Raw genomic sequence first — 14,359 nt, 5'->3', positions numbered from 1 at the left:
CTAAAGAGGATGAAAGACAGAACAATCTTCGCAAATAGGTCACTGTCTATATTTATAATGATTAAAACCAGACTGCTGCTAAAAGTAACTTTTAATGAGCATAAAAAATAACATTAAGACAGTGCATGTATTTTACTCTAAAATATATTCTATGTCTCCTACGATAGAAAATGAGGTAACACTCATCAGAAACAAAGTGATTTCACGTAGGTTATGCATTAGCATTGCTGAAAGTAGGTTTTAATTTCTGTCTGTAACAATTTTATTCCAAAGTATCATCCTTATAAAGATAACACCGACTCATTCTTGATCTCTGAACTTACCCAACTCTTCCCCTGTCTGCACGCCTTCTCTCTCAAAACTTATTAGTAGATTTTACCTGCAAGCACTGCCCAAAGCTCCTTTTCAAGACCACTTTTAATGTCTTCCACTTTCATTTCAACTTTTCTTTCCTGTTTAGGCATGCCTAAACATGTAAACTTTTTTTCTTCAAAACAATTACTTGGGGCTCTCACTGCATACTGCTGGCACCTCCCTTCTGCTTCTTTCAAGTATCATCTGTGTTCTGCTACAGAATTCTTTCAAAATTTTCCTTTTCCCCCCATCCCTGGCCTCTCTAAGGAATATCTTCTGCCCTTCCTGTGGGATCAGGACATCACACCTGACACCATTTTCCTAAAATTTTATTGAATTTCATTGATTCTCATGGTTTCAAGCACCTCCATGTTAGCGATTCTTATGCCCAGCTGTGCACTCCTGAACCATTTCATTCAATTCCAATTCTACTTGCAGTTACCATCTCTTCCAGAGATTTAAATCTGGTTAAGTTGGAGCTTGTTTCCTCTCAAATTCTTCTTCCTCAAATTACCTCCAGCCTTCCTACAGCTCAAGTCCATAAACTAACATCTGATTCTTACAATGCCTTACGCACCAGAGTTGCACACAATAGTTGGAATTTCTTTGCATAAAATGTCAAGAACATTCATTACCCAGTCCGCATCTTTCTCTTGACCAGATCATTTGCTTACGTCCTCATTAGCAAATTCTTCTGCCCACTGTCACCTCTCCATCCTCCACTTCATATAATATTTCAGCTCCTAAAAAATCCTTCCTTTACGCAGTACTTCGGAGACTCTGGATCTTCCAGTATTTCCACAGCCAGCAAGCCTATGAGCTGGAGACTGTACAGCTGCAGAACCTGCACTTCATTACTGGAAAGGAGTAGGATAATCTTCAAAGAATAATGTAACCACCTCTTAGAAGAATCTCATAATAGAAGCATTCCTCTGCATCTCATACATTTGTATTCAGGATACTGAAAACACACTGAAGGTTGGGCTAGGGCCGAATACTATGACCTCAATCCCCCCCAAAAAAATCACCTACACAAAAGTATTAGGATCCTTCTTGCTTCTAATATTACAAATTGAGGAGAAAACACCTGTAGCTTAGAGTTTATTATAATGCAGACTGCATAAAAACTGAACTCCACAGTAGGCAGGGGAGGGAGAACCACAGTCATTCTTGTGAACTGAAATCCTGTTTGTGCGTGAAAGCTGGGAACTTGATGTTCTCACTACAGACTAAGAGCAATAAAAACAGCTTTCTGAGCCATTAATTTCTGCACAGCTGATTTCTACCGAACAATGCTCATTATTGAAAGAATTCTAAAAAAAACGCGGGGCTGTTCCAGTGAGAAGGCTGGCACTCTGAACATCTAGACTGAGCTAACGGTGACATCAGTGCTGCTACTGCTTTAATCCCCATGGCTACTAAATGTCAAATATTTTCATTGTATTTAAAGAGCCTGTGTTTGCCCACAAGAAGATTAAGTTACTTCACAGTTTTAAAATAAGACAACTGCAAGGCACAGTGAGCACACGCACTCTTGTCGCCCAAGACTGCAATAATGGTAAGTTCTTCAGTAACACCAGTCAGAAACTGCCATCCTTTTTCCACAGTCGAAATGTAGCATTTTGAGGATTTGTAGTTTTTAAAGCAGTGTGAAAACTCCCATCTTCCAACCTTCTACAACCCAGCAAAGCCTACAAATACATGCATAGTTGCCCCACTCAAATCCAAACTTATAAATAGGTTGTAGAGTTGAGTCAAGTGTATTTAGGGACACAGTAGGGAAAAAGGTGAAAAGTGTCACTGCATCAACAGTCACAAAGTCCAGTGGAAACTGAGCATCAGGCCATGTTTTTCTTACTGTTTGACAAGAGACACCCATGTAACATTAATTTCATCCACTTTAGACAAGGAGTGCATCAAACTGTAGTCAGCGCAGTAGAAGGAACTGTCTTAACATACAATATAAACTTCAGTGTGGTAAACTATTTGAAGTAGGATATACTTTCTAAACATTCCTTAGCATTTTCATAATTTTTTTGGCAATAATTATTATGGGAGTAGGTGGGCTGCTACACATGCTTCTAAAATAAGTATCCAATAATTATTTTATCGTGACTCATATCAAGTTCAGTGAGCTAGGACACTACTGTAATGAAAGTGCAAGAAAACCAATCAATCTTCACATTGTATAAGCAAGAAATTACTTAAAAAAATATTAAATTCAGTAATCCCATTTATTCCTTATTATTTCGGGGGGGGGGGGGGGGGGGGGGGGGGGGGAGGTGTGTGTTAAAATAGAATTGTCATAAAAGATACAAGTATTGGAGGCATGAAGTCCCATAACTAGAGAAACTCTGAATTTCAAGAATGAGGCCAAGAATAGAGTACGATGTTGAAAAACTACTGATTCTGAGTATTTCAATTAATACATATATGAGCTCATACAGTTCAAGACTACATAAACCACGCAATCAATCTTGTGTCTTTAAGATCTTTCCACACTCACTCATTAACTAAGCAGCTTTGTCTTAATTGTGTCTTATTAGCAAAGTACTGATTCACAGCTCTCCTTGATAAGATTTTTATTTCTAAAGTTAGCATCTACTTCTATCTGAATACTACACTTGAGTGAGTTCCTTCGGTACTCTGAATACATGCTGGCAAGTGGGATTTACTATAATGATCACTTTGTACCCAAGCAACAGTTTCACATTACAACCTAAAAAAGTTCAAGACTAGGGAGCTTTTAACCTTAGAATTTTAAAATAGTTTAACATGTCCCTGCAGAAAGATGGGGGTGTGAGGTGGGGGAATTATCTATATACACACATACATAAGTGTGTGTATGTACACATACATCATTGGTTTAAGAACAAACCTGGAATTACAAAAGATTAATTAACTCGGCTACCCGTACCAGAAGTGACCCAATTACCTAAGTCAGAGTGCTAATCTTTTGCTGGGAGTGGGGGAGGCCATATTAAAAGGAAAAAAAAAAAAATTAAAAAGTGAGAGAAACCACTTTACTAAGGAAAAAAGGCCATCAACGCTCAGTTTTAGCCTGAAGTGGGAGTATATCATTCCTGAGATTCTTCCATACTAATTAACAAACTCACATGTTTTGAGTTTTAATCCAGAGTAAAGTTGTGAGAAGCAGAATTGGCAAGGCTGACTCATTACAACAAAAGTCTACAAATAAAATAATCAAACCAGAAATTAAACTCCACACAAATCTTTAGTGTCCCATTTTTAAACTATTAAACCCACTAATACATCAATTTACAGCTCTTACGCTATCTATACGCACATTTAGGAAAAGCTGACAGTAACTAAGTAACTAGCACTATTATTTCAACAAGCCAAGAAGTGAGGAGTTACTGCAGTAGGCTCCCTTCCTCTAGAAGAAAATATAAACTGAATTCAGTGTCATCTCAAAAGAATCTTAATAAAGAAAGAACAAAAGCATTGCTGTAACATTCAATCACAGGATAACGTAAATGGAATTAATCCCCAAAGCATAGTATTTCTGCAAGGAACAGAGCTATACAGATCAACTGTTTGGACTTCAATAACCAGTTCATGCTGAGACAAAACATTTTTACTTAAACAATCTGAATTTATCAGGAATAAAACTCAAAACACTACAAAGCAATTATGGCAATAAGGAAACAAAAGAAAAAAAAAAACAAACCCCACGGTCAAATCTATAAGGACCATTTTTTACTTTACCTGCACTTGTTCTGTGGAGCTACTACTGAGTTCATCTCCAGACTCTGAATCTTGGTGAATTTTTTCTGAGCCTTCTCCTGCTGAATCACATGATTGTTCATGCAAAAAGCTCGTCTTCTCTATTTCCAAGAACTCTGGACATGGGAAATGACCCATGGAGACGGTTCGATACTGATTGGAAACCTTGGGAGATTGCAACTCATTGTTAAGTTTTCCGTTGTTTTGGGTAAGGTCCAGGCTCAAACCAAGAGTTTGACCAGGGCTATTGTTCGGTCCCAGATTTTGATTGGCATCTCGAACTAAGCAAGACACTTGAATTGGAGAAGATTTTCCAAAACTAGAAAGCTCTGGTGACTTATTCACATTTTCAGTTGATCTCTGTAATCCATGTGTCAACTTTAAAGTGTTATTTGGCAGCACGCTTGCTTGCTTAACAGGTGGCATCAGCGCTTTTCGTGGTATTTCCTTTACATACTGTGCTGGCACATAAAAGGGTTTGGAATTTTCATCTCTTTTGACTTGCCACCAATCATCATTAGTCTTTTTCACTAAGATGTATTTCTCCCCTTGCTTAATCACAATTTTCTTGTCCTTGGCCTCATACTCATAGTCGTACTCCACTTCAATGTACAATTGTCCTGGAAGGATCTTCCCACCTTTATCAGCCATTTCTATTTGAAAAGATTTCACCTTTTCAGGCAAAAGGTAAGCCACATTCTGTTTCAGAAGTGTTATTTTCCTGTTAATAATCTGTAAGAGCTGCAAGAAAAAAAAAAAAATCTATATGTAATATAGTAATTGTCCAAGAGCACTTCAGAGGAAAATAATTTCAAAAATAACCCTGCCTGTTCAATTATGTCAATGTCAGACTAATAAATTGATGGAAAAATGCAAGATGTTCAGATACATTTCTCAGTCAGAAAGTCAGTAGAACAACTTAGTCACCAATTTAACTCTCCTATTCACACAAGCCTCCTGCTATCAAGATGCTCATTAAGCCTGTCGTTTCTTTACTAAATAATGTTGATCACCAGGGGCTTGGTGGGGGGAACTAGTCAGAGTCAATCTCTTGCTTACACATAGGCTTAATTGCTTCATGTGTTACTACGCTGGTTTTAACTGAAGTATTGAGAAGGAAAAGATTATTATTTGCTTATTTTGATTCCTGTTTCAGTTCAATAGTTCCTTCAGAGTGCTCAAAAATCCTTATGAAAGCCCTTAAATCTTCTTCCAATGCTACACTCCTGTCACCAGGTTCAGCGTGGGCTGGCAATCCTTAACCCCTGTGCAGTACGCACTCTGCACAGCCTGCTGATCTTCACCTTGCTGAAGAAGGAGATGACTAGGGAGCTCCACAACCCACACGGGCTGAGGCTGCGGGTCATGTTGCCTCTGGATCTAGCTGTTGTCTATAAAACAGGTAGTATAATCTTTTTTTTTCTTGTTATTTCTTTAAATTGCTAGTATAACTGCAACATAGAATTTCATCTATAACCATGGTAGTATTAAATAAAAGTATTTAATGTTTCCAAGGTACTTTGGTTTCAGTGGTTTAAATTCTGCATATTTACTTTGCTGTTAAGAGAGCTTTTTGTGGTATTTACTGATCTAATGAGTTTAAGGGCTAAAACAGAAAACACAAACAAAAACCCCAACAATAATGAAACAGGATATGAACCAAAACTGGATAATAAATGACAGGATAACACATGACAATTTTGAAAGGGACTTTTAGCACCTTATAATCCAGACAACCACCACTGTATCCGCACCCATGAACTACAAGTTCTCTCTATTTAACCATGTAGCATCAATGTCACAATTCATGAGTGGATAGTCTTGCCAATTTACACTGAACACAACATAGTGAACTATCATGAAATGATTTCTTAATCTTGAAAATCAAAGCATGTAAGTAAAGGGGAAGATCTCTATCATTCAAATAGGATGTAGGAGAATTCAAGTAAAACGCTGTCACATTTAGTCTTACAAAGATTGGCAAGTAAATCTTTGTTAAAAATGCATGCTTCATGAATGAGAAACATTTTGTAGAAACTTGCAGCTCAGCAAGTTAAGAATTTGTGATGAAATTTGCATCATTTACCCTGACACAGAGTGGAACTAATGCAATTCCATGCAGGCACACACATGCAACATGAACTTGGTTACCCTAAACAGGACTAAGGACAGAAAAAACAGAAGAAAATTCTTTCACCATCTCTCCTAGTTGGTCTAAGCATTGAAAAAAAAAAAGAAAAAAGAAAAACAAAACACACATTTCCCCCATAAGTTTGTAGAAAAAGAAGCAGCAAAAAAGCTCAAGTATGATGCCAAGACAGAAGTGCTCATCTTTAAATTGTGTCTTTCTCTCTCCAGCAATCCATCTTATTTTACTTCCAGGAAGCATTTCCTACAGTTAACTTGAAAGCTACCATCATTTACAAGACTCCAAATGGAATCACAAGGTCAGACTTACAATTTTATTGAGGACTTGGCAGAAGGAATGTTGGTACCACATTCAACAAAGCCTGACAGTAGGAACACAAAGCAGTAGAAAAGAATGCTAGGATTCTGGTGTTTACTCTCTCTACCATAAAATGGTACACTGAAATTCACAGCATTGTAGTCTATTTACAGCCTCTGTACAAAACAACTTGCTTACCTGCTGTATTGCATAAATAGGTATTTTTAAGCACAGCTCTGCAGTTGTTTAGCAACTGTAGCAGAAGGTAAACATGAACAAATTGCAGACATTCCCATTCTCTTCCTAGTTTTGGAAGCTCTGCCACACAAATGTTATTTTTTCCTTGTTACTAAACCTGATTCCTCCCAACAGTTTTTCAAAGCTGCTCCCAACCCCTTCCGTGGCCTCAAGGTCATACACCAGAAAAACGCAAGTCTTTCCAAGTTACAGGCTACCTCTAAGGTCTGCTACCTTGGGAGTTGAAATGTAGGATGAGGACCCATTCACACTGTTTTTCTTTCTCCCATACAGAAACCAAAAAGAGAACATAAGCCTATGGTTTCCCACAGGGCTACCAAGTGTTTAAAAGCTTGGATTTTTCATTTCTCTTTTGCCAATTCCTTGTAACTATTTAATGAGATTGCATGCTTAACATTTTTTCCAAGACAGATATGCTCAATAACTTGTATTTCATGCTTAAAAAGCAGAATTTTCAGAAATACAAGTTAAATAAAATGCAGTAGCTACAAAAATAGCTCTATTCACTTTTGAAGTCAGTTTTGCAGCCTCATCCCCTTCCAAAAAAAGGAAAAAACAAAAATAAGCAGCACAATTTTTTTGTTCTTTCATCCAAGCTGCAAAATTATCAAGTCAATAGCAAACATTTGGTAATGTTGAACACACGATCAAAGAGAGACTGGCTTTGTTCTGTGTTTGGTCAGAACACTAAAACAGTTTTAGAAACAGATCACATCATCACGATCAAGCAAGGTTCTAGTTCTCCACCTCAGAGAGAAACAAGAGATACCTATGGTATAGGTCGGAAATCTTTCTCAGTAAGTTTAACAAATATCAACATCAATCCTGTAGGTCTGCAAACAACTACCATGGCCTTGATTTCACAGATCCAAATGCATTAAGTTTTATTTTGTTAGCATTTTTTTTTTTTAACACAGATATTGTGCCACAGAAGGTAGACTGCCTGTACCCTATGCGCAGCCCAGGTGACAGCTAATTGTAATGGCCTTTCAAGGGTCCATGTATCTGCCTCATAGAACTCAGGTTAAAGAGCCATGGAAGCCTTGGCCAAACCTCTGCTCTAAGGGGCTTAGAACAATTCAGATGTGAATGCACAGTATCGACATTTGGGACTACTGACTTCATTGTGCTACTAGTCAACAACTGAAGCAATATGGCAGGTCAGACCTTGTAATCTCACTGTATTTTATTTTTTTTTCCTTTAGCATTAATGCTGGGTGGCACCCACTTTGGTAAAGAAGGTTGAAGAACCCTAATTAGAGGATGATAAGCATGAAAAATTATTTACTTCCACAGAAGACACCTGCAAGCTTTAATACCCTAAATAAAGCCTCAATGCCTCATTAAAAGATTAATACAGTGACTGGCCCCACTGACAACAAAGACCTAAGAAAACTTATTCATGAATACCAAGAAACAGACTCGGGCCACACTTTTCTTCTGGTAAAGTGAAATCCGAATGCTACAGGGTAACTAACTTAAGGTGGGACACATTCCCGCGTGGAAATACATTCCACCCTTTCACAGAGCCTTCCTGCAGCCCCGAAGAGAGAGGACATTTGTGACCGCACACACGGCCCTGAGGCAGCGACCCCCGCACCCCGCCGCGCTGGAGGGATCGTCCTCTCGGTACCCATCCTTTCGGGCTCCGACTTCCGATGGGAACCGTTCCCACCTCTGACTCAGCCAAGGCTGAGTAAGGCTGGCAACCCTCCGTGTTTGCAGAGGTTAGCTCCTCCCTTCCCTCTCCCCGCCCCGGCTCTCCGCTCCCCGCCGCGCCCCTGCCCCGGGCGGCACGGCCCGCTCCGCTCCTCCTCTCCCCGGGGGGGCACGGCCCGCTCCGGTGCCCCCGCTCCTGCCCCGGGGGGGCACGGCCCGCTCCGGTGCCCCCCGCGTCCCTCCACAGCCCCTCCACACGGCGGCGGGGGATGCAAACGCAGCATCAGGGAGTTTGCATGCACACACCTGCCTCTGGCTGGATTTCATGTGCATCCACAGAAATCGGGACCTTTTCAGACCCAAGTAACTGCAGTGACAGCTTCAGCCACCCTCAGACAGGCTGGGTTTAGAGAGCTTTAGGTATGTCTTTCCTAGGGCAACTTCAGCCCTACAGCAACGCAGCCACCTCCTTATGGCACCCAATCTTAACTGCTCACTACACTGATCCTGAGGCACATGCAAACGGTTTTAAAAGAAGCATGGTCCCAATACACAGAGGCATGTCTATATGGTATAATCATATACGATGTGTATATAATATGATCATATATATTAGGTATGATCACCCCTAACTTCAGCATTATCCTAGAACTAAAGGCCAAAAAAAGAATGAAAATCAGAAGGTACACTGTAGGTGTTTCATACCTCTCTTTTGAAATTATCAAGCACAGAATATTTCCTTCTCATCTTCTAGAATCAGGCAACTGAAATGCAAGATATACTAAAAAGACTTTACTATTTATTTTCCTCTTGTAAAAAAAACCTTACCATGGTTATGGAATTGTTACTTACTTTATAATACAAAGAGATGATAAGTTATTAAAAATGCCACCAAGGATATTAACCAATCGCCTTAAAAAATCTTTGTGTGACCTTGTTCACAGTGTCCTACAAAGCAGCAGCAGTTGACTTGTGTAATCTTTTTCCATTTTCAGCACTGAACTTCACCCGCTACTGAAATGAACCCTTCTGCAGTGCCGATACAGAAATAAACTCAATTACTGAAGCTAAATTGGGATAAATTCTTACCAGTTCATGACAGATGAGATACCCTGGCTATAGCTCACTAGATTCTATGATTCTGCTTCTCCGAGGGCAGTTTCCTCAGGGGTTAAAGCCATACTGCGCGACCACTGCTCGTGAGACAGGTCCCACACAACAACCTTGTCAGAATTCAGCCCTATTCATACCTTTCTTCCCAAGGGGCACAACTCACTCCTCAGCCGGTATTTTCATGCAGACAACCAGCCCTCCTCACCGGTGCCTGAAAAAACCACCACCATCTGCAAAGTGAGCATCTAGAGCATGCAGAAGTTGTATAAAAATAGAGGCAAAGATGCAAATGCAAACAACAAATATAGACAAAACACAGACAACTTCTAAGCTTTATGAAAACAAGCTTAATCCTTTGCTGTTTCCTCAGAGATTACTAGCATAGGTTAGAAATCGAGCACTGCTCCCAAGTGAGCTAGCTTCCCAGAGCTCACACTTCCTTAAAAATTAAAGGCATAATAAGTAACCATTTAATAATTACCCATGACTCAGAGTACTGGATAAGCGATGCCTTTTAAACAACTGTCAGGACAACTTTTCAAGCCACGCTGCAGCACCCCGCGCCTCAACGCGCCCCCAGCCCATCACCAGCCCACTCGCCCCTCGTTGCGGGCTTTTGTTAAGTTGTTCTGACTCCAACAGCAGGCTACAAATAAAAAACCGCCACAAACCCGTACCGACGCACCCCGGCCAACCCGCCCGGAGCTGCCGCGCTCAAGTTAACGCAAGGGCGGCAAAACACCCCACACCCCACCCAACCCCCGGGCCCGGATCGGGGGAGCCCGGGAACGGCCGCCACGCCGCCGCCGCTGCCCGCCGCCTCCCTTTGTCTGCCGCTGGCCGCAGCCCCGGCAGGTGAGCGGCGCTGGCACACGGCAGGTCGGGCGGCCCTGCCCGCCCTCCGTGCCGCCCCCGCGGGCCCACCGGCAGAGCCCAGGTGCGGGGCTGCCTCCTCCCCCACCGCCGCCAACCCGCCGCTCCCAGCAGCGCCTGAGGAGCGAAGCCGCCGCCAACGGGGGCACGGCGGGGCGGCGCCGCCCAGACCCCCCGCCGCCCGCCGGGCACGGAAGGCGCTCCGCGGCGGCGCCCCGCGCGAGGGAAGGAGGGCGGGCGGCGCCGTGAGCCGGCCCCGGCCCAGACGTGCCCTCCGCCCGCCGTAGGGCCACCCTGCCCTGCCCGATTGTCCCGGCGGCGCCGCGCTCCTCCCCGCCCTCCCTCTTCTCCTTGCCCCCCGCCAGCCCCTCACCTGCCTCGGCGGCGCGGCCGGGCCCGAGCCCCGCTCCAGTGACGACAGCGGCGGCTGCTCCCCCTCACAGCTCCCCGCCCCACCGGCCACGGCCCCTGCGCCCGCCCGCCCCGCGCCGAGTGTCAGCTCCGGGGCACGGCGGCGTCACCGCTCCCCCGTCACGTGCCGGGGGCGGGGCGCGCGGGGCGGGGCCAGGCGGAGGTGGGGAGGGGGGTGTGGTGTGGCCGGGGGGTGCCGTGCGCCCCGCTTCCCGCCGCGCCGCTCCGGTCCGATCTGGTTCGATCTGGTTCTGTCCGGTCAGCGCGGCGGCGGCGACCCTCGGGTCCGGCGCTGAGGAGCGCTGGGGCGGCCCCCGAAGGCATGTTGCTCCTAATTTGAGGCTGGTGAGCGCACAGGTTGGTCCAGGCGCTCCGCCGTCCGTCTCCGCCATGGTCGCGGTGCGACGGCCGGAGATCAGCTTGTAGTTCGGCTGGCGATGGGGAACACCCAGGCCTCTCTGTCCGTGATGGGAAGAACCGAGGGAAAACAAAAACTACACCCCTGCCTCGCTGCAACCAGGGGTCTGTCCGAGTGTTTTCATAGCTGATAACAGACGAAACGACAATTTTTAAATAGTGTGACCAAAAAGAAATAATAACAAATACTCCTGATCGGTTATTCCAAGTTAACTTGCACGGTATCTCTTATTATATTAGTAAAAGTTGTCAAACATCCAGTTTGGGAACATTTATGTGGTCTTCACGGCATTTTCAAATTGTGAGCAATCTTATCTTTCTCTTTTAAAAAAACGGTGTCTTGTCCTCGTGGTTGCAAAGATAACCTCGAAAGCATGAACTGCCTGTAACTGATAGAGTGGTATCTGCATGAATCTGCAAACATCCTGAAACAATGGCACTGAGACGTGTGGACTGTCTGCGCTCAGTTCATCTAATCAAGACTAATGTTGGCCCAAACTTTTTCTTTGATAATTTTAACACACGGAAGAAGGAAGGAGACAGTAAAATCCTCAAAAGGTGGGAAGAACAGGTTTGCTGAAGGGAAAGAAAGGCAATGGGTAGGGACCTGAGGAGTGCAAGCAAGAGAAAGAGGGAAACAAAGACTCTATTTGAGGAAAAGATAAAAATAGTATCAATAGGTGTAACTGAACATGTGGACGCATTTTTCATGTTGAATGGTATTTCCAATATCTGTATTTCCTTGATGTTCCGTATCAGATGGTATGTGACAATCTGCAAGACAAGTAGTAAACACTGCAAATATCTTAAAGCTTTGCTTCTGTGTATCTTAGCCTGAATGCTGGTGAAAATGTCCCCTTGACACCAAGGATCATTTGACTTTGGGCTGTCTGTCCACAAAACGTCGTTATTAAAATTCTATTGATGCTGTAAGGCTGATACCACTGTCACACCTACTCGTTCAGCAGTTACAGACTCTGGGAAAACAGACTAGAGAGTAGCATGTGTTTTGTAAGAGAAACAACATCTTGCATATAGATGTCCATAATTTATCATTAAAAGGCAACAGGAACATGTAAAAGGACAGTAGTTTTGTACTCATTATTTTGTAAATGATACATATGTGGAAAAGATACAGAGTAATTGAGGGTATGGTGTTCAGTTGGATGTTTTTGTATCTGTATGCCTAGTTTTGTGGTAGAATACAGTATACTTAGGACCCTTGGGTATTTCTGAGCAAGCTGACTGCGTTTTAGCTACTGACATGCCTGAGGTATACGTAAAAGCATCTCAAAAATCAGTCATAGTAACCACATTGTAATTATCCTTCCTTGCTGCCAAGGCTTCACTGGAGTGCTGCAGGATATGGCATTAGTGATTCAGTCTGAGGCACTCTTCCCTCTGAGTCAGTGTTCAACCAATGGTCCCGCATAATATCAACATGCATAATAGAGCTGAAGGTGCCAGAAGATATGTAATTTTGAGTCCCTGCCCAAGCGCAGTCATAAAAGATTCCACATTACAAATAAACTGTCCGGCCCAAGTTCCAATTTTAGCATCTCTTGCGTATTCTGCCTATGAAGGATTCCTCTATCATTTCACTGGAGTAGAAAGAGCTGGAGTTCGCAACCTTTACTCTGTACGTGACTTGTTTTTGCTGGAGATGTAGGGTGGCTGTCATACTGAAACCTCAGATGGGGCTATATACATATGTTATGTGGAAAGATCCAGTACATGTAGTGACCTCGCGAATCTCAGATTGAAAGAATTGCCAGCTGCAATTGCTTGATGTAGTTTATGTGAGCTATGGTAGAAACTACAGGAATCTTAATTCATGTATCTATTGCATTCTGAATGTTTTATATCATAACTCACACACAAAGACATCCATCTCTCTCTTTGTTAACTGATTCCTTATGAAAAGTCAGTGTTTGAACTGTGTCTGTCTGTCCTGTTATGCCAGACTTTCAAAACCTTTGTCCAAATTTAACTATGTTTGCCAAAAGGGAGTTGTCTCAAAGGTAATTAAGCTCCCACAAGTTTTGTGAAAGCAGGCAGCCGTGTAGAGGTGCAGGAGAAGCCACGTAAGAAAGTGACATTATAAATGCTGCAATTGTGGAGAAAAAGTTGACCCAATACTTACAATCTATCATAAAACACAAATCCATAGAAAACAAGTTTTGTAGTTCTCAAAATCCAGTCTTAGAAAAATCCATTTTTGGAGTTTGAATTAGACATAGAATGGATGCTTTCTCTCCTTAGATTCAAAGTTTTGAAATACTGGGGTCATGTGTATACTAGTCTGAGCCTATTAAATTTGAAGGGCAAAATCCCATTTTACTTTTTTGCTATTTTTTCTCTTCTGAGTCCTCTATTTCAAATCTCTACAAGTTCAGCTGTCCCTTATTTTATGCCTCAATCGCAGTAATCCTAGATGCGTGTCATATTTTAATTAATTTGAACTGCTTATTTGAAATTTGACGTTGCTGTCCTGTTACTCATGCCAGGACTGATGTTAGGTAACCAACAGAAATGTGCTGCTTAAAATGTGATCGGTATTAAATCTGGGTTGTTTATTCATTGTTTGCCACCCCCCTTTACCAAACAGACTAATCTCATTATGAACTATGTTGATTCTTTCTTTCGGAAATGACTGAAAAGGCAAATACAAAAAGCTTTCTCACATTTAGCAGGCAGGTACGGCAAACATCCCCCTTGCTCATTTTGCTGTCTCCTTGGGTTTCGACTCCTTTTTTCAGAGACTTGTTCTCTGTGTTTGGTCTTAGAACCTCAGAAGTGACATGCACTAGAGAAACCATTCTGATTTTAGATAAATAAATGCACTTAACTAAGCAAACGGTTCTGAAATAAATAGAAAACACCTTTATTTTACTTCAAATACTACTTACAAGCGTATTGTATAAAATGGTTCAACTTGCCTGATATAAAGCACATTACCTGGGGCATCTCCTGTCTACTCTGCTCCTACTCTCAGTTTTTTGACAGCTTCTAGCCTCTCACCTCTATCTAAAAATACTTTTACCGCCTACACATACACATATAATCAATTCAATTCCTCCT

The 14,359-nt window shown here is 42.5% G+C and overlaps 1 protein-coding gene across 10 annotated transcripts in view; it reads right to left on the bottom strand.

The window, feature by feature from the left end:
* Positions 1-10,993, bottom strand: part of ARHGAP12 (Rho GTPase activating protein 12) — an 82,135-nt gene extending 71,142 nt beyond the window's left edge. For 3 of the 10 annotated variants that reach the window (XM_074574268.1, XM_074574273.1, XM_074574276.1), the window contains exons 1-3: positions 10,824-10,987; positions 9,715-9,788; positions 4,084-4,842 (exon numbers count right to left, since the gene is read on the bottom strand). In XM_074574268.1, the coding sequence (XP_074430369.1) occupies positions 4,084-4,752 (669 nt within the window). In that variant the 5' untranslated portion in view covers positions 4,753-4,842; positions 9,715-9,788; positions 10,824-10,987. Of the gene's footprint in view, positions 1-4,083; positions 4,843-9,714; positions 9,789-10,501; positions 10,627-10,823 lie in introns of those variants that run through there. The other 7 variants (XM_074574267.1, XM_074574269.1, XM_074574271.1 and 4 more) reach the window with 5 other exon arrangements.
* Between the last annotated feature and the right edge of the window lie 3,366 nt (positions 10,994-14,359).

Source organism: Larus michahellis, chromosome 2 (genome assembly GCF_964199755.1).
Source record: "Larus michahellis chromosome 2, bLarMic1.1, whole genome shotgun sequence".
Lineage (NCBI taxonomy): Eukaryota > Metazoa > Chordata > Aves > Charadriiformes > Laridae > Larus > Larus michahellis.
Note: the sequence above shows the minus strand (reverse complement) of the source record. Positions and strands in the feature narration are given on the sequence as shown.